The sequence below is a fragment of the Symphalangus syndactylus genome, chromosome 10, assembly GCF_028878055.3.
Source record: "Symphalangus syndactylus isolate Jambi chromosome 10, NHGRI_mSymSyn1-v2.1_pri, whole genome shotgun sequence".
In the NCBI taxonomy this organism is placed as follows: domain Eukaryota; kingdom Metazoa; phylum Chordata; class Mammalia; order Primates; family Hylobatidae; genus Symphalangus; species Symphalangus syndactylus.
Genome location: NC_072432.2, coordinates 82,987,218 through 83,008,667, shown reverse-complemented (window position 1 = coordinate 83,008,667; position 21,450 = coordinate 82,987,218). Strand labels below are relative to the sequence as shown.

The 21,450-nt window shown below is 39.6% G+C and overlaps 1 protein-coding gene across 5 annotated transcripts in view; it reads left to right on the top strand.

The window, feature by feature from the left end:
- CEP135 (centrosomal protein 135) overlaps nucleotides 1-21,450 on the top strand; it is a 105,021-nt gene that overhangs the window by 78,952 nt on the left and 4,619 nt on the right. For 3 of the 5 annotated variants that reach the window (XM_055294601.2, XM_055294602.2, XM_063610402.1), the window contains 3 exons: nucleotides 459-563; nucleotides 4,302-4,415; nucleotides 11,282-12,049. In XM_055294601.2, coding sequence (XP_055150576.2) covers nucleotides 459-563; nucleotides 4,302-4,404 — 208 coding nt within the window. In that variant the 3' untranslated portion in view covers nucleotides 4,405-4,415; nucleotides 11,282-12,049. Of the gene's footprint in view, nucleotides 1-458; nucleotides 564-4,301; nucleotides 4,416-11,281; nucleotides 12,050-21,450 lie in introns of those variants that run through there. The other 2 variants (XM_055294603.2, XM_063610401.1) reach the window with 1 other exon arrangement.

The window sequence follows — 21,450 nt, the reverse complement described above, 5'->3', positions numbered from 1 at the left end:
CTTCCATTTAAAAAAGGCAACAAGTATTGGAGAAGATAACAGCTCTACAATAACTAAAATAGCAAGTATTACATAGCAGATGCTATATAAATATTTATTGAATAAATATTATTGAAGAATGAGCTTTTGAAAGGTATTAAATATATTAATATTTCTTTTTCCAAGGCAAGAGTCAAGAAAGAGCCAATGAAGACACTTTACATCTTGGTGTTACAGTTTATGTCTCGTTCAAATTTGTATCCCTAGCATTGCTTTAGTGCTTAGCACATAATAGATGTTCAGTAAATGTTTCATAAATAAACTAAATGAATGAAAAAGAAAATGTGATAAAAGCTCTAGAAGTTTAGAGAATTCTTGTTGAAAGGTCTTCATCTTCTCTTTATTAATTTAAAAAACCCACAGCACCTGACTCTACAAAACAGAACATTTATTTCTTGATTTTTTAATTTGTTTTTAAGAACTAGTCAAAGCCGGGAAAACACCATGCTTCGAGCCAAAGTGGCGCAGTTACAAACAGATTATGATGCTCTGAAAAGGCAGATCTCAACTGAAAGATACGAACGGTAAGACAAATTTTTTTTTTACATTTGACAGTGTTTTTATGTGTTCTCTATTGTACTTCAGAAAGTATTTAATATGGCTTACAAATAACAAACGTTTTAAAAAGCTAATACATAAAGTACATTTCTTTGGTAATTCTTCCTTTTAAAAAAGGCAACAAGTATTGGGGAAGATAACAGCTCTACAGTAACTAAAATAGCAAGTATTACATAGCGGATGCTATATAAATATTTATTGAATAAAATTGTTTAATAATCTGAAAAATAAGATAAAATAGGAAGCATCATATAAATATTTCCTATAGCATTCCGCAGGACAAAATTAGAGCCCAAAAGTATTTCAAAGAGTATAGAGAAGGAACAACAATCCCTACAAGAGCTCCAAAATGTATGGTTCAAGTAGGATGTTCCACATACAAATCATAATAAAGGTAATGATTTGAAGATAGTAACAGCAGTTAACAAATGTGGGCCAGACACTACGTAAGTGTCTGATTAATCCCACCAACAATCTATTATTATGCCTACATTATAGGAAACTGAGATCACATAAATAGTAAATGGTAGGAAACCAAACAGATTTTAATTCTAAAACCTGTACTCTTAACCTCTCCAATGTATTCCCTACAGCTTGGTAATTTTCATATTCACTCATATTTTGGTTCATTTGCTTTATGTTGAAAAATTTAATCCCCAGGTGTTACAAACCCGGAATGAGACCTGCTTTAAATCGAAGTCTAACTTGAAAATCAGTTGCCAAGTTACTTGTCTTCCATTACTCTTTCCTACTTTATTAATACCATAGACGTCTGCATTCCTGAGATTTCATTCTCAATTAGTGGCCAAATTGCTTGTTAGAACAGTTTTTGAGTTATTCTTACCTATTTACATCAAAACTTTGTGGTGATGTGCTATTTGAAGTATAGCGACAATTTGCTATGAAATCAATATTTACGATTTCATAAAGGCCTGGCTTGGTGGCTCATGCCTGCAATCCCAGCACTTTGGGAGGCCAAGGCAGGTGGATTTACATGAGCCCACGAGTTTGAAACCAGCCTGAGCAACATGGCAAAACACCATCTCTACAAAAAAATTTTTGAAAATTAGCTGGGGCATGGTGATGGGTGCCTGTAGTCCCAGCTACTCAGGAAGCCGAAGTGGGAGGATTGATTGAGCTCAGGAGGTTGAGGCTGCAATGAGCTGTGATCGTGCCACTGCCCTCCAGCCTGGGTAACAGTGAGACCCTGTCTCAAAAAACAAACAAACCAACAAAAAAGTAAGCCATAGGTAGCAGCAGTGCCATGAAAGCAGGATTGATAATTTCTTGTAATTTAAAAGATCTAGTTTCTGAATGTACTAAACTGTACACATATAACGATTTCCATTTCTTAAGGATAACTTAAATTCTCTGCAAATCAAAAGTCCTAAATCAAGCTCTCTATTGCCCAGGCTTTTAGACTTCCCCACAGTTCCTCCCCTTGTTCCTTGCCTCAACGAAACCTTGAGCCTCATGACCATGTCTTTCTTGCCCTTTACTATCCACCTACATCATACATTCTCGTTGGTGCAGTATTACCCACCATCCTCCGAGGGAAAAAATTGTTTCTTGGGGGTAGGGGATAGAGGTAGCAAAAAAATTTTAGGTAGTATAAGTTAGTAGAATGGTGTATGTCCCTCCAAAGGGCCACAGGACATAAGCAGTGTATTAAAATTTCATGGGGTGGAGGGATAATCTGGGGAGGAAAAAGTCTAGAAAAGTTCCTTTGGGAGAGTAGTACTGAAGAAATCTTGAGAAACACTGAACTAATTAGAAATCTCAGATACTGAAGAACTCAAGTTCTTCAAGAGTCTAGGCCAGAGACTGTGAATAGCCCACAAAGGAGATGGCAACATAATCCCCATTCTTGGTGGGGACAGACCCAGACACAGGGAAGGAAAGCATGATGGAGAAAATAGGATTCTTTCCAATCTGACTTTTGGGAGTTTTGAGACAGGAAGATGGAAGAGGGCTAGATATATGTGCAAGATGATATGGTAGGCCTGGCATGGTGGTTGATGCCTGTAATCCCAGCACTTTGGGAGGCTGAGGCAGGAGGGATCACTTGAGGCCAGGAATTTAAGACCAGTCTGGGCAGTATAGTGTGACCCCTATCTCTAAAAACATTTTAAAAATTAGTGGGCATGAAAGTGCGCACCTGTAGTCCCAGCTCCTCAGGAGGCTGAGGCAGGAGGATCGCTTGAGGCCAGGAGTTCAAGACCAGCCTGGGCAACATAGTGTGACCCCTATCTCTAAAAGCATTTTAAAAATTAGCTGGCCATGAAGGTGTGCACCTGTAGTCCCAGCTCCTCAGGAGGATGAGGCTGGAGGATTGCTTGAGCCCAGGAGTTTGAGCTTTTGATTGTACCACTGCATTTGAGTCTGGGCAATAGAGCAAGTCCCTGTCACAAAAAAAAAAAAAGAATTAGTAAACCTAGCTATGGGGAACATCAAAGTATAGGCAGGAGAAAAGGATCCAGTAACAGAGCTAAGGAGAGATCACCTAGGTAGAAAGAACCAGAAGATGTAGTGTCATGCAAGCTAAGGGTGGTTACTAGAACCAAATCCCACAGAAGGGTCTAGCACGTAGGCATTTAATTTTTAAGAACACATTAAACAGGTTATAATTTTTTTAAGTATAAAGAAGAAAATTAAATTTATCTGTAAGTTCTACCCTCCATAGTCAACCATCAGCCTTTTTGAGTTTAACATCTCGTCATCTAGTTTTTGTGTGTGTCTATCTGTATGTTCAGTTGGTATTCTATATATTTTCACTGTATAATATGTATTATAATTTATATATATAAGATAGTAATATTATATTATATATAATACATATTATATATAATATACTAATATATATCACATAATGTATATAATATACTGTATACATTATATATACTATATATTATATACAGTAGATTATATATTACATAATATAATACATTATATAATACATATATAGACTATATCATATAATATATAGTATTTATATATTATATATGATACATAATGTAATATATAAATATAATTACTGGATAAAAGATTTCAATTAAAATGTACTATAAGATTGTTCAAAGCAATTATAAATATATAATATATTGTATGTTATATATTTATAATATATATTTACATATATGTTATATATGTAAATATATATTTACATATATGTTATATATGTAAATATATATTTACATATATGTTATATATTTAAATATATATTTACATATATGTTATATATTGTATATTTTATATGTTACATATATGATATATAATTAGTATATTAGTATTAGTATGGTATAGTATATAGTATATTAGTATATATGTAATTAGTATAATTAGTATATCAGTATTACTATTAAATTTAAATCCTATGTCTTTGTATGATTTTTAAGTAGTGGATAAAAGATTTCAATTAAAAGAATATGCACTATAAGAGATTGTTCAAAGCAATTAGGTCATTAAATAATACCTTAGAAGCAAAATGCTCCTCACTATATATATATATAATATATATTTAATTTTTTAATTGAAATATTTTATCCACTACTTAAAAATTGTACAAAGACATGGGATTTAAATTTAATAGTAATACTAATTAAGTAATTTATTACCAATTAGCTAATAACTCTTATATTTGTATGCCACTTTTTGATTTTTCCTGTTGCTTGCATATATCTCTCTTGTTTGATCTTTACTAACAGAGAACGAGCAATCCAAGAGATGCGTCGACATGGTCTTCCTGCACCACCCCTTAGTTCCACTCTGAGGTCTCCTTCACATTCTCCTGAAAATATAAATGTGTAATAATCAGAAAGGTATGTATGTAACACCAAGGACAGGCAAAACTAATCTGTGGTTGTAAAACTTCAGAAAGTAGTTTTCTGCATCAGGAGAGGGGAGATTGCCTGGAAAGGCGTTCAGGAGAACTTCCTGGAGTAATGAAAAAGTTCTGTATCTTGGTGATAGTAGTTATGTGGATATATACAATTGGAAAAGTTCATAAAACTGACCATTTACAGTGTATGCTTTTTTTTTTTTAAGAGATGGGGTCTCGGCCAGACACAGTGGCCCACACCTGTTATTCCAGCGCTTTGGGGAGGCTGAGGCTGGAGGATCACCTAAGGCTAGGAGTTTGAGACAAGCCTGGGCAACACAGTGAGACCCCCACCTCTACAAAAAATACAAAAATTAGCCAGGCATGGTGGCACACACCTGTAGTCCCAGCTACCAGCTGCTGGGGAGGTGGGGGAGGATACTGAGGCAGGGGGATGGCTTGAGCCCGGAAGGTTGAGGCTGCAGTGAACTATGCACTATTACAGTCCAGTCTGCATGACAAAGCAAGCCGCTATCTCCAAAAAAAAAAAAAAAGACAGGGTTTTCACTATCTTGCCTGGGCTGGCCTCAAACTCCCGGGCTCAAGCAGTCCTCCCACCTCAGCCTCTTGAGTAGCTGGGACTACAGGCTGGTCCATGCATTTTATCATATATAAATTATACCTGAATTTAAAAAGAGAAGACATCTACAGCATAACGTTAAATGACAGTATGAGCTATCACAGGGTATTATTTGATGAAGGGCTAAATTCAGGCTACAAATAATAGGTAGTAAAAGTGTAGACAAAGCATAGAAACAGGAGTACACATGACACAGTAGTCTCAACCTGGCAGGAAGGGCAGGCTGTGGGAGAAAGGTTTGGAAGGTACAGTGGGATATATAGAGTATTATATTGAATGTGAAGCTAAATTAGAGATTGTAGACTTTATTCTGTAAGTCAAAGGGAACCGTGAAGATCAGTCCTTCTGTGTATAGGATGGGTACAAGGGAAGAGTCAAGTTGAAAGAACTGTTTCTGGTAGATTAATTTCACAACCGTGTTTGAACCATATTGGAAAGGATAGGAACTAGAAGTAGAGAGACCAGTAAGTGGTATGAAATGAGCAATATAATAGTTCAGGATTAGTATAATAACATTGAAAGGTAGGACATAATTTTTAAAGGAAACTATGATATATATACAGAAAGGTACCATATCATAGATACATAGTTCAATGAATTTTTTCAATGAACAAATTGAACACATCCAGGTAACCTGCATGAAAATCAAAAAAACAAAACAGGCCAGGCACGGTGGCTCACACCTCTGTAATCTCAGCACTTTGGGAGGCCGTGGCGGGTGGATCACTTGAGGTCAGGAGTTCAAGACCAGCCTGGCCAACATGGTGAAACCCCGTCTCTACTAAAAATAGAAAAATTAGCTGGGCATAGTGGCACATGCCTGTAGTCCCAGCTACTTGGGATGCTGAGGCAGGAGAATTGCTTGAACCCAGGAGGCAGAGGTGGCAGTGAGCCCAGATTGCGCCACTGCACTCCAGCTTGGGTGACAGAGTGAGACTCCATCCAAAAAAATAAAATATAAAGCCTGGCACAGGAGACTGAGGTTGCAGGACTACTTGAGCCCAGTTCAAATCCAGCCTGGACAACAAGGCAAAACCCCATCTCAAAAAAACAAAACAAAACAAAACAAAACTAACCTCTCTTTGGCGTCAGTTATAAGCCCTGGTCTAAAAGTAACCTAACCGTCCTGACTGTTAAAAGTGTAGATTTCTTTTTGCTTACTTTTAGACATTTTATAAATGAAATCATGTTCCTGGCTTCTTTTGCTCAACAGTACATTTGTGAGATCCATCCATATTGTTGTGTGTACTTATAGATTGTTCACTCTTGTTGCCGTATATGGAATGCCATTATGGAAACTTACTACAATCCAGTTACTCCTCCTTCTGTTCATAAGCACTTGGCAGTTTCCAGTTTGGGCTATTACAAATAGTGCAGTGGTTATACTTAGAAGTGAAATTGATGGATCACTGGATATGTGTATGTTCAAGCTCTAGTAGATATGGCAAAACTGTTTTCCAAAGTAGTTGTAAAGTGCCAGGACGCATTTGACTGAGGAAGGATCAAAGGGATGTGCTGATTCACTGGAGATGGGAATGAATGGGAAAGAAACATGAGTCAGACCCAGGCTTTGACAGGTAGTGACTGTGAAAAATGCATACTCATTGACAGAAATAGTTATGCCAGTCTTGTTTTAAATTGATACATTTCTTTGCCTCTTTTGATAGAAATATATACAAGATAATTAAACATTTCCTCTGACTCAGAATCCTCATTGTGAACATTAGTTATGTGCTATTCTTTGACATACTGATGCCCTCATGTTTGTAGGGCCTCGGTTTAAATGATTCCTGATTGCTCTGCTTTTGCTTTTGTGTTTGATTAAGGCATTTATTTTTCTCTTTCATTTTGAGGACCACTTCTCAGTGTTCACTGTAGTCACTGTGTCCTTCTTGAATCGCTGTGTTATTTTCATGTGATCAGATGGTGGTTCACCTTCTTGTTACAAAGGCTTGTGAGAGTGTGACACAGACATTGTCTCATGTTTGATTCACAGCTGCAGTTTAGATCAGGGGTTGGTTGGTAAACTAGGATCTGCAAGCCAAATCCATACCACCGCCTATTTGTGTAAATTAAGCTTTATTGGAGCACAGCCACACCCATTTGTTAACAGATTGCTTTACTGCAGTGGCAGAGTTGAGTTGTTTTGACAGACCCCATGTCCCACAGATCTAAAATATTTACTTCCTGTCTCTTGACATCGTGTAGCTCTGGAAAACTCAACTGTAGACCTGTAAGAAAATAAGAGTGAAAGGCAAATAATTCCTTGGTTTTATGAAAATAGGCTTGACCTTGTAGAGTCTCTGAAAGAGTATTGGGAATTCTCAGGGATCCCCAGACTGCACTTTAAGAACTACTGATATGGCACGTAGATTCCTGCAATCCCTGAAGCTGTGATGAATTAGACACTGCGTTTTTGTTTTGTTTTGTTTTGTTTTGTTTTTAGAGCCAGGGTCTCACTCTGTCACCCAGGCTGGAAGGATGTGGCATGATCATAGCTCACTGAAACCTCAAACTCCTGAGCTCAAGCAATCCTCCCGCCTCAGCCTCCTGAGTAGCTGGGACTACAGGCACGCCACCACACCCATCACCACTATCTAATTCTAAGATTTTTTTATCTCCCCAAACAGAAATTCTGTACCCATTAAACAATCACTCTCCAATCCCCAGACCTTACCTTCCCAGCTCCTAGTAACTTCAGATCTACTTTTCTGGTCTCTATGAATTTGCCTATTTTACATTTTCATATAAGTGAAATCATACATTTGTTCTTTTGTATCTGGCCTATTTCACTTAGAATAATATTTTCCAGGTTCATCCATATTGTAGGATATACCACATTTAAAAAATCCTTTTGGGTTGTTTCTACCATATGGTTATTGTGAATAATGCTGCTCTGAGCATTGGTGTACAAGTATCTGTTTTAGTCCTTGTTTTCAAATCTTTAGGCATATACCTAAGACTAGAATTGCTGGGTCATATGGTAATTCTGTTAAACTTTTTGAGGGACTGCCAAACTGTTTTCCATGTGCTGCACCATTTTATATTTCCACCAGCAATGCATGAGGGTTTCTGTTCTCCACATCGTCACCAACACTTGTTATTTTCCATTTTTTATTACAATAATTCTAGTACATGCAGATTAGAAGGCTTTTATAATCATCAACAAACTCATAATTTATAACTTTGTAATAATTTATAATTAATTTTTGAGATATATTAATGAGATTGTTATTTACTAATCCATTTCCCCTCATATTTTCTAAATATTGTCACCAAAACTAATTTTAAGGGATTTCCCCAAGCACTCAGAAATGAATTGCTCAAGGAAAAAAAAAATATTAATTGCTCAACTATAAAATGGCATCTTAGATTAGTGTCTCTCTGATAGTTAAAATAGACAATCCAACTTTTATTATTTGTTTTTTGACTATCATATCTAATGCATGCTATTTGAGATAGGAAAAACCAACAAAAGTGTTTTTCCGATTCTCATACACCGCTCAGCACACCACTTCAGACACCGTGTTCTCCAGCAGATACCAACTGATCTCAATTTTAACATTTAACTCAATTCTGACATTATCTGCTTGGAGATAGTGTCAGATCCCACAGATTAAGAGCTCAGTCCCTCAAATCCCTTCCCCTCGACTTCAGATGCCAATCGCAAGTCCCAGGTTGTGATCTGTGCTTCTGACTGAAGAGGTTTCCACAGCCCCCTCATCACATTCTATTAATTTGCTAGAGCAGCTCACAGAACTCAGGGAAACATTTTACATTTACCTGCTTATTGAAAAGGCTATTACAAAGGATACAGATTAACAGGCAAATGGAAGGGATGCATAGGGCAAATTATCAGGAAAGCAGCTCAAAGCTTCTGTGCCCTCTCAAGGCGTGTCACCCTGTAAGCATAGCCAAGTATTCAGCTATCTGAAAGGTTCCTGAACCCAGTTTTTGGAGGTTTTATGCAGGTATCACTAAGTAGGTATGATCGATTAAATCATTAGCCATTCATGATCAATTCAACCTTCAGCACCTCTCCTCTTTTTGGAGGTTGAGGTGTGGGGCCAGTGGCCCAATTCTCTAATCATGCATTGGTCTTTGTGGTGATCAGCTCCCATCCTGAAGCTATTTAGGGGCCGCTAGCCATCAGTCATCTCATTAGCTTGCAAAAGTCATCTCATTAGCTTGCAAATTATCACTCTGGAGATTACAAGGAGCTGTGGGCCAAGAACCAGGGGCAGAGACCCAATATATACAGTCATGCATTGCTTAACAACAGGGGGTATGTTCTGAGAAATTTGTTTTATGTGATATTGTGCAAACATCATAGAATGTATGTACTTATACAAACCTAGATGGTATATAGCCTACTGCATACCCAGGCTATATGGTATAGCCTCTTGCTCCTAGGAGATAAATCTGTATAGCATGTTACTGTACTGAATACTGTAGGCAGCTGTAACACAGTGGTATTTGTGCATCTAAACAGAGAAAACACACAGTAAAAATACAGTTTAAAAGATAACAAATGGTACACCTATATAGGAGACTTACCACAAATGGAGCTTACAGGACTGGAAGTTGCTCTGGGTGAGTCAGTGAGTGAGTGGTGAGTGAATGTGAAGGCCTAGGACATTCCTGTTCACTGCTATAGACTTTATATGTGTACTCAGCTACGCTAAATTTATTGTTTTAATTTTCTCCAATAATAAATTAACCTTAGCTTACTGTAACTTTTTTCCTTTATAAACTTTTTAATTTTTTTAACTTTTTGACCCTTTTATAGTGACACTTAGCTTAAAACACAAACATATTTCATAGCTGTACAGAAATGTTTTTTCTTTATATTCTTATTCTATAAGCTTTTATTCTATGTATGAAATTAATCTTTTGTTTTACTTTTTAACGTTTTTTTCGAAAAGCAATGACACAAACACACACATTATCCTAGGCCCACATAGGGTCAGGATCATCAATATCACCGTCTGCTGCCTCTACATGGTGCCCCACTGAAAGGTATTCAGGGGCAATAACATTTACGGAGCTGCCATCTCCTGTGATAACAGTGCCTTCTTCCGGAATACTTCCTGAAGGACCTGCCTGAGGCTGTTTTATAGTCAACATTTATTTTTTAATGAGTAAGAGTACATTCTAAAATAATGACTAAAAGCATAGCATAGTAAATACTAAGCAATAGGAAATTTTCAGTTCTGTTATAATCTTATGGGACCACAGTCTTTTATGCAGTCTGTCATTGACCAAAATATCATTATGGAACATATATGACCATATTTCTGTGTGTGTGTTTTGTTTTGTTTTGTTTTAGAGACAAGGTCTCACGGTCTCGCTCTGTTGCCCAGACTGGAGAGGTGCAGTGTGCCATCAGAGTTCACTGTAGCCTTGAACTCCTGGGCTCAAGCAGTCTCCCACCTTGGTCTCCTGAGTAGCTGGGACTACTCAGGACACCACACCCAGCTAATTTTTGTATTTTTTAATAGATATTGGGTCTCACTATGTTGTCCAGACTGGTTCTGAACTCCTGTGTTCAAGCAATCCTTCTGCCTCAGCCTCCCGAAGTGCTGGGATTACAGGCATGAGCCACTGCATCCAGCCTGTGTTTCTTGTTATAATGCAGTATCACACAGACTCACTGAGGAAACATAAAATACAGAGATATATAAATAAGGAAACAAAAATCACTTTTTTAAACAAAAGTATAAGCCAGGCAGGGTAGCTCACACCTGTAATCCCAGCGTTTTGGGAGGCCAGAGTGAGATGATCACTTGAGCTCAGGAGTTTGAGACTAGCCTAAACAACATTGTAAGACCTCATCTATACTAAAAACCAAAAAAATGAGCCAGGCATGGTGATGTGCACCTGCCTGGAGGCTGAGGCAGAGGGATCACTTGAGCACGGGAGATCAAGACTGCAGTGAGCTATGATCATGCCACTGCACTCCAGCCTGGGCAACACAGCAAGACCCTATCTCTAAATAAATAAATAAATAAATAAATAAATAAATAAATAAAGTACAATGAATAAAACAGTACTTGAACTTTAAGAAGTAGAACAGTACTTCTTAAATATAACTGGATTTGGGGCACAGAGTTTTATTAGATTCTATAATTTCATTTAAAACATTATTGAATTTCAGTTTTTTATGAATATGTTGAATAACTTTATCATTTTTCTCTTAACCCACTTTTCAATTTCCCCCCTTTCAGAATAATGGCTTTCAATGAGTTCCTATGTGGATTTTTAAAAGAACAGAATAGTAATGAAATATTTGAAGTACTTGTTGCTGAAAATCATGAACATGGACACAAATTCTACCTCTGTCAACTTTTATTTAAATCAGTGAATATGTTAAAAAGTTCGGTTTAAAAGAACTATATCTATATGTATATTTTCATATATATGACAGAACAAGAATATATATTAATAGTGCCTAATGTGTCTATATTTTTATTATTCATGAATTAAATTACTAAATGTATGTTTATACTGTGAATTAATGTATTCACATTATTCTTTAATAATCTGTTTATTAATAAGCCATGATATATGTATGTAAATATTCTTACAGTACTTGTTTTTAGTTGTCATGCCTGTGTTTGGCCCATATCTTAATATATTCACAAAGAATTACCAACTTTGATGCTATGCTGTCATGCTTAACTTTTTCTTCTTAAAATTGTTCATAGATCTACTGTCTGTTGTTAAGGGGAATATATTCAGGTCTAGTCTTCTTATAATAGCAGAGGTCTTGGTAAAATAACTACCATATATAATATGTTATTGCCATCTGGAAGAACTATGATGAGAAAGATACATTTATATATTATGTAAAATTTTAACTATCATCACATGGACTCTATGTAACACAAATTCTATCAAAAGCAAACTAAAAGCTATATGCAGAGTTTTGTATAAAACAATAGAACAGAAATTTGGGACATTTTTCTAGGAAATAAAATTCCTCGGTGTATTAATCTAAGGTTTCAAAGTATAAAAGTATATGGGGTAGGCCGGGTGCAGTGGCTCACGCCTGTAATCCCAGCACTTTGGGAGGCCAAGGCGAGTGGATTTCCTAAGGTCAGGAGTTTGAGAGCAGCCTGGGCAATGTGGTGAAACCCCGTCTCTACTAAAAATACAAAAATTATTTCGGCTTGGTGGCGGGCACCTGTAATCCCAGCTACTTGGGAGGGTGAGGCAGGAGAATCACTTGAACCCGGGAGGTGGAGGTTGCGGTGAGCCAAGATCGTGCCATTGCACTCCTGCACTCCAGCCTGGGTGATGGAGTAACACTCTGTCTCAGAAAAAAAAAATATATATATATGTATATATATATATGGGGTAAATACAGTAAAACATTTTGTTAAATTCCAATATACATTCAGTAATACCACTTTTTCTTCTAAGCCTGTGTGTTATAATTTACCAGGTCCCCCAAAATGTCATTTTTAATGCCGAACTGTGTAATATACATGGAAAACAGCTTTTTACAATTAATTTTCAAAGTTGTAATTTTAAAGAATTTGGGTGTATACCTATTTTTTTTTTTTTTTTTTTTTTTGAGACGGAGTCTCGCTCTGTCGCCCAGGCTGGAGTGCAGTGGCTCAATCTCGGCTCACTGCAAGCTCCGCCTCCCGGATTCACGCCATTCTCCTGCCTCAGCCTCTCCGAGTAGCTGGGACTACAGGCGCCCGCCACCACTCCCGGCTAATTTTTTTGTATTTTTAGTAGAGACGGGGTTTCACCGTGGTCTCGATCACCTGACCTCGTGATCCACCTGCCTCGGCCTCCCAAAGTGCTGGGATTACAAGCGTGAGCCACCGCACCCGGCCTATACCTATGTTAATGAAACAACAGAAGTACAAAAAAAGAATGTCAGATACAAAAATCAATTGTGAAGAAAATCTGTTCTTAATATATTTCATTATGATTGAAAAACATAAAAACTAACATAGGAAAGTGAATGATCAGTTACTTATGATATATTTTGTTTCCTCTTGTGGTTTAATAAAGTGAAGTGTGTGTGTGTGTGTGTGTGTGTGTGTGTGTGTGTGTACCTGGGGGTGGGCAGTGCTCTTTTTCTAAAACTAATATGGCTTATATATCTGAACTATGCCCTTTTTAGTGTGTATTAGGATGTGGGCTGGTTTGCTTTTCTACCACCTTTGTAATTTTATGTATCCCATCTCCTTTGTGTGAATTCATATAGCAAAATACAAGAGACATGGGACTGTTTGCAATACCATATGGAAATCTCTTAATAAATATATGTAAATAAAATAAAAAATATTTGTCCCCACCTTTTCCCCAAAAGCAACAGCAAGACATATTTTGTTAGATATTTTATTTTTAATGTTTTCTATAATTTAAAAATGTATAGCCTGCCAAATGTTTTCATAACCATGATACTGTTTTGAAAAACAGTTTTATCTTAAAATACTGAATGTTCTGACCTTTTATAGATGTTTTTGATTTTGTTTTAAATAATTTTAAATTATGGAGCTTGACCTAGATTTGCCAATAAACTTTCTAGCCAATTTATTTTCTCTTTCTTAGAAATAAGGTTTTTATAATTTTATATTAGCGATATTCTTAATTCTAAAATTAAAGTTTATTCAAATCAAACTTTATCATGGTGGGATATGGGCAAATCCCTGGACATAGGTGCCAGGCACCTTTCTTAACTGACTTTTATTTCCATTTAGTTCAAAATAATAAGAAATGAAGTCAAAGTTTATTTTTGTTATCCGTCCACAGCATGGTTAAGCGTGTGTGCGTATGAATATGCGCTCTTCTCACTTGCAGATGCTTTGTTGAGCACATTGACTCCCATTAGACTATGACACCTGTTGCCGTACCTTATTGTAATTCATCATACAAGTGATCTCATACTTCTCTCCCTAATTCTTAGAAGATTTTAGCAAGTGGCTTACTATCTTTCTACCATTAGTTCTATTATCAGCCTTTATGTGTCAGTATCTTCTTGGGCCAATGGTTATTGACTATACCTGCACATTGTAGTTATCTGGAGAATTTTAATGAAAAACTGATGGCTGAACCCCTACACCAGACCAAATACATCAGAAATTCTGCAATTGAAGTATGGTCTTTTAAAAATTTTTAAACTTAAAAAAATTGACATATAATGTACATATTTATGAGGTACGTAGTGATGTTTCAGTACATGTAATTTATTGTGATCTGATCATTGTAATTAGCATATCCATCATCTCATTTATCATTTTGTGTTGAGAACATTCAGTATCCTCTTCCTAGACATTTGAAGCCATATATTAACTATAGTCACCCTGCAGTGGTAGAGAATACTAGGAACTTCTTCCTCCTATCTAGCTATAATTTTGTGTCCTTTAGCAAATCTCTCCCTATCGCTCCCTTCCCCCATCCTTCCCAGCCTCTAGTATCCTCTATTCTCCTTTTTACTTCTGTGAGATCTGTTTTTTAGCTTATACATACGAGTGAGAACATGCAGTGTTTAACTTTGTTTCTCACTTATTTCACTTAATTAACAATGTCCTCCAGTTCCTTCCATGTGACTGAGAATGACAGGATGGTGGTTTTGTTTGTTCGTGTGTGTGTTTTTAAGGTCCCCTAGAAGACTGTTATGTTCAGCAGGGTTAATAATTTAAGAGACTGATCCATCAAACTGATTTCATGACCCACTAATGGGACAACATATAGTTCTGAAGAACACTGCTTTAGATCTTGTCATCACCTCCACAGTCCCAATTTCTAGCATCCTACTCACCCCTCTTTCTAGGTTACTATTTTGGTTATGAATATACCAACAATTCTTTGACTCCACTAGGTTCTTTAGACAATTGATTCTATCATCTATCACTTATCTATAATTTCATCACCCTCACTTTCTTTTTTTTAATGTTTATTTATTTATTTAGAGATGGGGTGTCGCTTTGTTGCCAGGCTGGAGTGCAGTGGCATGATCTCGGCCCACTGCAGCCTCCATCTCCTGGGTTCAAGCAATTCTTCTGCCTCAGCCTCCCGAGTAGCTGGGACTACAGACGCGCACCACCACGCCCAGCTAATTTTTGTATTTTTGGTAGAGATGGGGTTTCACCATGTTGGCCAGGATGGTCTCAATCTCTTGACCTCATGATCCACCTGCCTCAGCCTCCCAAAGTGCTGGGATTACAGGTGTGAGCCACCACTCCCAGCCCATCACCCTCACTTTCTTTAGCATAGACATCATTGTCCTTTTACATCCCCCAAATTCTTGTCCTTCTGATCTGAAAAATACCCAGCTGCTTGCATCTAATACCTACTGACTCTTTTTACATTAAATTTATGGCCCTGAAAATCAAAGGCCGACAGCACTGTGTGGCGATCCTTATACACTGTTCTAGTCAATTCACCCTTAACCTCTCCCCAACAAGTATTCTCCTCTTTATTCAGACCTTCTATCCTTCTCTGTTTCTTTTTTTTTCTATGAGACAATGGAAACAAAAGAACTTTCTCACTCTCCAAGTCTATCAACCTGTTCTCTATCCAACTAATTTTCTTTCTTCTTGTTAGGACATGAACCATCTCTACCCTTTAGCCATTCTGTCTAGTTGTGATCAGTAGCCATCTCTTCTACTAGAAAGACTTCTGCCAGGTATGGTGGCTCAGCCTGTAATTCCAGCACTTTGGGAGGCTGAGGCAGGAGGATCACTTGAGCCCAGGAGTTCGAGACCAGCCTGGGCAACATAGGGAGACCTCATCCAGAAAATTTTTAAAAAATTAGCTGGGCATGATGGCGTGCACCTGCAGTCCCAGCTATTTGGGAGGCTGGCGTGGGAGCACCACTTGAGCCCAGGAAGTTGAGGCTGCAGTGAGCCATGATTGTGCTACTGCACTGTAGCCTGAACACAGAGTGAGATACCCTGTCTCAAATTAAAAAAAAAAAAAAAAAAAAAAAAAAAAAAAAAAACACATTCCTGAGTCATTTTTGCTCTATTGGCTTGTTCTCACTTGCATATATACCTCCCATTTTTAATCTCCCATTTTAAAACCTTCCCAGGCCCTACCATTCCATTTTTGTACCCTTTATAGCAAAAATTCCCAGAAAAGAGTTACCTAACTCATGTCATCTCCCCCTTAACACCCACCTTTCTTTCTTGAACTACTCCAATCATGCTTAAATTCCCATTACTCCAGTGAAACAGTCCTCGTGTTGTCAAATCTGATGGATCATCATGAGTCTTCTGTTTACTCCATTTCTCAGCAGCATTTGACACACTGATTTTTCCATTCTTTAGAAAAGATTTTCTTTAGCCAGGCGTGGTGGCTTACACCTGTAATACCAACACTTTGGAAGGCCAAGGCGGGCAGATCACCTGAGGTCAGGCGTTCTAGACCAGCCTAGCCAACACTGTGAAACCCCATCTCTACTAAGAATACAAAAAGTAGCCAGGTGTGGTGGCAGGTGCCTGTAATCCCAGCTACTCGGGAGGCTGAGGTAGGAGAATTGCTTGAACCCAGGAGGCGGAGGTTGCAGTGAGCCGAGGTCGCACCATTGCACTCCAGCCTGGGTGCCAAGAGCAAAACCCTGTCTCAAAAATACAAAAACAAAAAATGGCCAGATGTGGTGGCTTACACCTGTGATCTCAGCACTTTGATAGTCTGAGGTAGGTGGATCACCTGAGGTCAGGAGTTCGAGACCAAGCCTGGCCAAAATGGTGAAACCCCATCTCTACTAAAAATACAAAATTAGCTGAGTGCAGTGGCACACGCTTGTAGTCCCGGCTATTCGGGAGGCTGAGACAGGAGAATTGCTTGAACCCAGGAGGCAGAGGCCGCAGTGAGCTGAGATGGTGCCACGGCACTCCAGCCTGAGCAAGACAGAGCAAGACTCTGTCTCAAAACAAAAAAACATATTCTTCATTTTGCCTCCCCAGTACCAAACCATCCTGGTTCTTCTTACTAGTTTTTCAGTTTCTTTTATGGTATTTACCAACATTTCCTGACTTTTTTTTTTCATTTTATGAGGTTTTTTTTTGTGGTAAACATACCAAATTATCATTTTACCCATTTTTAATTGTACAGTGCAGTAGTGTTAGGTTTATTCACATGATTGTGAAATATCTTCTCAACTTTTAAATGTAGGAGTACCCTAGGGTCTTAGTTCATCTCTACTTACTCTCTTGTTAACTTCAGAATTTATCTCTTCAGTTTCTGCCTTTTTTTTTCTGAATTCTAGGCACATATATCTAAGTACCTGCATTAGTTCTTTCTCACGTTGCTATAAAGATACTACCTGAGACTGGGTAGTTTATTATAAAGAAAGGAGGTTTAATTGACTCACAGTTCCACATGGCTGGGGAGGCCTCAGGAAACTTACAATCATGGCGGAAGGCGAAGGGGAAGCAAGGCACATCTCACATGGTGGCAGCAGAGAGAGAGAGAAAGAGAGAGCACGAGCACAAAGAGGGCAGTACCACACACTCTTAAACTATCAGCTTGTGAGAACTCACTATTATGAGAACAGCATGGGGGAAATCTGCTCCCATGATCCAATCACCTCCACCAGGTCCCTCCATCCATACATGGGGATTACAATTTGAAATGAGATTTGGGTGGGGGACACAGCAAAACCATATCAGTACCTATTCAATATCTCCACTTAACCCAAAGTCACAGTAAACAGCTAAGTAAGTCGTACCGCCATTGTATTAGTCTGTTCTCACACTGCTATAAAGAAATAGCTGAGGGGGTAATTTGTGAAGAAAAGAGGTTTGATTAGCCACAGTTCTGCCGGCTGTACAGGAAGCATGGCACTGGCAACTGCTTCTGAGGAGGCTTCAGGAAGCTTTTACTCATGGTGGAAGGCAAAGTGGGAACAGGCCTCTTACATAGCAGGAGCAGGACAGAGAGAGAGAGCAGAGAGGTGCTACACACTTTTAAACAGCCAGATCTCATGAGAACTCACTCACTACACAGAACCAAGGGGTAAATGATGCTAAACCATTCATGAGAACTTTGCCCCCGTGAGCCAATCACCTCCCACCTGGCTACACCTCCAGCATCAAGGATAAGACTTCAACACCTGCTTAATCCAAACAACAGGCTAGGACCAAACCTGTTCAATTTGTCTCATATAACAATTAAGGTGAACATCAATAGGATTCCAAGCAGCAGGAAGAGTCCAGCTAGCAGTATTGGCCTCATTCATGCCTCCCAGGAGCGTAGACATAGCCAACTGTGAATACCTACCGTGGTGAGAGCAGAGGGTGTTATTTGTATTCATCCAGAATGCAGTCTAAAGCCAATCTGTTACCCATCATGACGCATGCAGTTTAGACTGATCTGAGAATCTTGGATGCCACTGACAAGCAGACAATAGATAAGCCAGAAAGCAGCACTCATCCACAGTGGAGAGAGTCCATGGCTCTGTCTCCCCCACATACAAACATATAACCCAAAATGTCCCCAGTCACTCCAGTTTGGGTTTTGTGGATCATGGGCTGGTTAAGACACATGGACTATCCAGGTGTGGTGGCTCACGCCTGTAATCCCAGCACTTTGGGAGGCCAAGGCAGGTGGATCACCTGAGATCAGGGGTTCGAGACCAGCCTGACCAATATGGTGAAACCCCATTTCTACTAAAAATACAAAAATTAGCCAGGCATGGTGGTGCACACTTCTCGTTCCAGCTACTCAGGAGGCTGAGGCAGGAGAATCGCTTGAACCAGGAGGCAGATGTTGCAGTGAGCCAAGGTCGCACCACTGCATTCCAGCCTGGGTGACAAGAGTGAAACTCCATCTCAAAAAAAAAAAAAACACAAAGACACATGGACTATGTCACTGAGTAGTTGCAGCCTTGATAGTCACACATGGCACCACCCAAAGCTGCTCAGCAGAGAGGAGATGCATATGAATTTGTACCCATCAGATTGAAAAAACGCGGTGCTAGTCTGTGTGTCTGTGCGTGGACAAGGTGGAGTCCATGTTTGGAGGCTGCCATTGACAGCAATAGGTACAGCAAACTGGTTCAAGAGCAGCCACACCCACATGAGTTTGTTTTCATAGCACGTGGACAGGGATGACAGATAGAGCAGCAGGTCAGATTGCCAGCCACTGCAGTTTCTTGCCTCAGGCAGACCATATGATTTGTCGCCAGACTGCAATGTAGGATCTAGGGGACAAAGAGAGCATTCATTGCTACTGGTTTGGGCCCTGCTCAAAAAATGCTGATTTGTGGGTTAGCTGATATAAAGGACCAAATAGAATGCCCGAGTGAGACACATACTGTCTCCAACAAAGTCCAATAGGGAGCTCAGCCTCCTTTTTGGTGTTGGGGGCCCAGAGATAAAGGTCTCCCCAATACTGTTTCCTGGGTGTCAGAGGCATCATGATTCTGCCTACATTATCCCAAGAAACTTGACTAGGCAAGCAACCGTCTGAATATTGTTGGGGTTTCCCAGCCACCTCTGCTGGTGTAGGTATGGCAACACCCCAGCCAGGGGCACTGAGACAGCCTTATTTTATTTTATTTTTTTAAGAGACAGGGTCTTAGCTGGGCACAGTGGCTCGCTCCTATAATCCCAGCACTTTGGAAGGCCAGGGTGGGCAGATCACTTGAGGTCAAGAGTTGGAGACCAGCCTGACCAAAATGGTGAAACCCTGTCTCTACTAAAAAGTACAAAAATTAGCCAGGCATGGTGGTGTGCACCTGTGGTCCCAGCTGCTTGGGAGACTGAGGCACAAGAATTGCTTGAACCTAGGATTGGAGGTTGCAGTGAGCCGATTCTGTGCCATTGCACTCCAGTCTGGGCAACAGAGCAAGACTCTGTCTCAAAAAAAGAGGGTCTCACTCTGTTGCCCACGTTGGAGCCCAGTCATAGCTCAGTGCAGCCTCGAACTCCTGGGCTTAAGCAATCCTCCCGCTTCAGCTTCCGGAGTAGCTAAGACTACAGGCTCATACCACCATGCCTGGATAATTTTTTACATTTTTTATTAAGATGAGGTCTCATTATGTTGCCCAGGCTGGTCTCAAACTGCTGGCCTCAAGTGATTCTCCCACCTCAGGCTCCCAGAGTGCTGGGATTACAGGTGTGAGCTGCACCTGGCCTGAGACTGAGGCTTCTGACTTGCCAACCAACAGGACATCATCTATATGGAAAAAAATTTAAATCAGAGGGTAGAGGCACTCATGATCACATGCTGGCGACAAATGGCAGGGAGTTTGTCTCACTAGCACATCTCTGCTTTATCTCTTCCCTGCTTGGGGAACCCTCTCTGGCACTTATGGGATGTGAAATATAAGTATATAACACAACAATTCCTACTATATGTTCAGATGTACAAGCAACAACAGTACAATGAATTAATCCAAAAGGTCCTCCCCATAAGGTCACATTAGCTCCTTTACCCCACCTCAAACCCTACCCACATCCCGTGAGTTAAATCTGAGTACCACTGGACCCGGTAGGATGGGGACTTGGTTGCCTGAATCCAAAAGAGCCAGAGAAATGTGAGTCTCTCCCCTCCTTGAAGTACCTCAGTATATTCATACGGTGTGTATGTCCTGCTTGGGGACAGGGAGACATAGACCCAATCATTTGGTTCCTTAGAGTAGCAGGACTTTCCTAAACTCAGGAAAGAGAAGGAGGGAGAGATTTTCTGGCGCAGTGGGAGAAGGTAGCTCCTCCCTGGTAAGCAAAGCTTTGTGTTTACTTTTTTTCTGAGACAAGGTCTCACTCTGTCCCCCAGGCTGGAATGCAGTGAGTGGTGCGATCTTGGCTCACTGCAACCCCAACCTCCCAGGCTCAAGCGATCCTCCCATCTCAGGCTCCCAAGTAGTTGGGGCTACAGGTGCGTGCTACCACGCCCAGCCAATTTGTGTATTATTATTAGTATTATTTGAAGAGATGGGGTTTTGCCATGTTGCCCAGGATGGTCTCGAATTCCAGGGCTCAAGGGATCCACTCACCTCGGCCTCTCAAAGTGTTTGGATTACAGGTGCGGGCCACCATGTCCAGCCTGTGTTTACTTTTAATTTCAAGTGGCTGGCAATCGTTAATGGTCCAGACTCAACAAACAAACCCCAAATTTCATATCCTTACTGTTGTCACCGTTTATTTCCACTTTGGAAACCCCTTGACACAGCCATATTTTCTTTTGACTGGAGCCACAGGGCTTGCCGCCCATTGTCATGGTAACATCCAGTCCTTGCGCTGTCTGAGGAGGAGAGCACCATGAGGCAGCTTGTTTCAATCCTTCCTCTCATTGCTCAGCCTCTAAATATTCATTAACAGGTAGGACAGTCGGGGATTCCTATTTCTTCCCCCTCACCCAACACTTGGGCAATAGCACTCACTACCAGATCCTTTACAATCTTCCCACATCCCCTGACCTTATC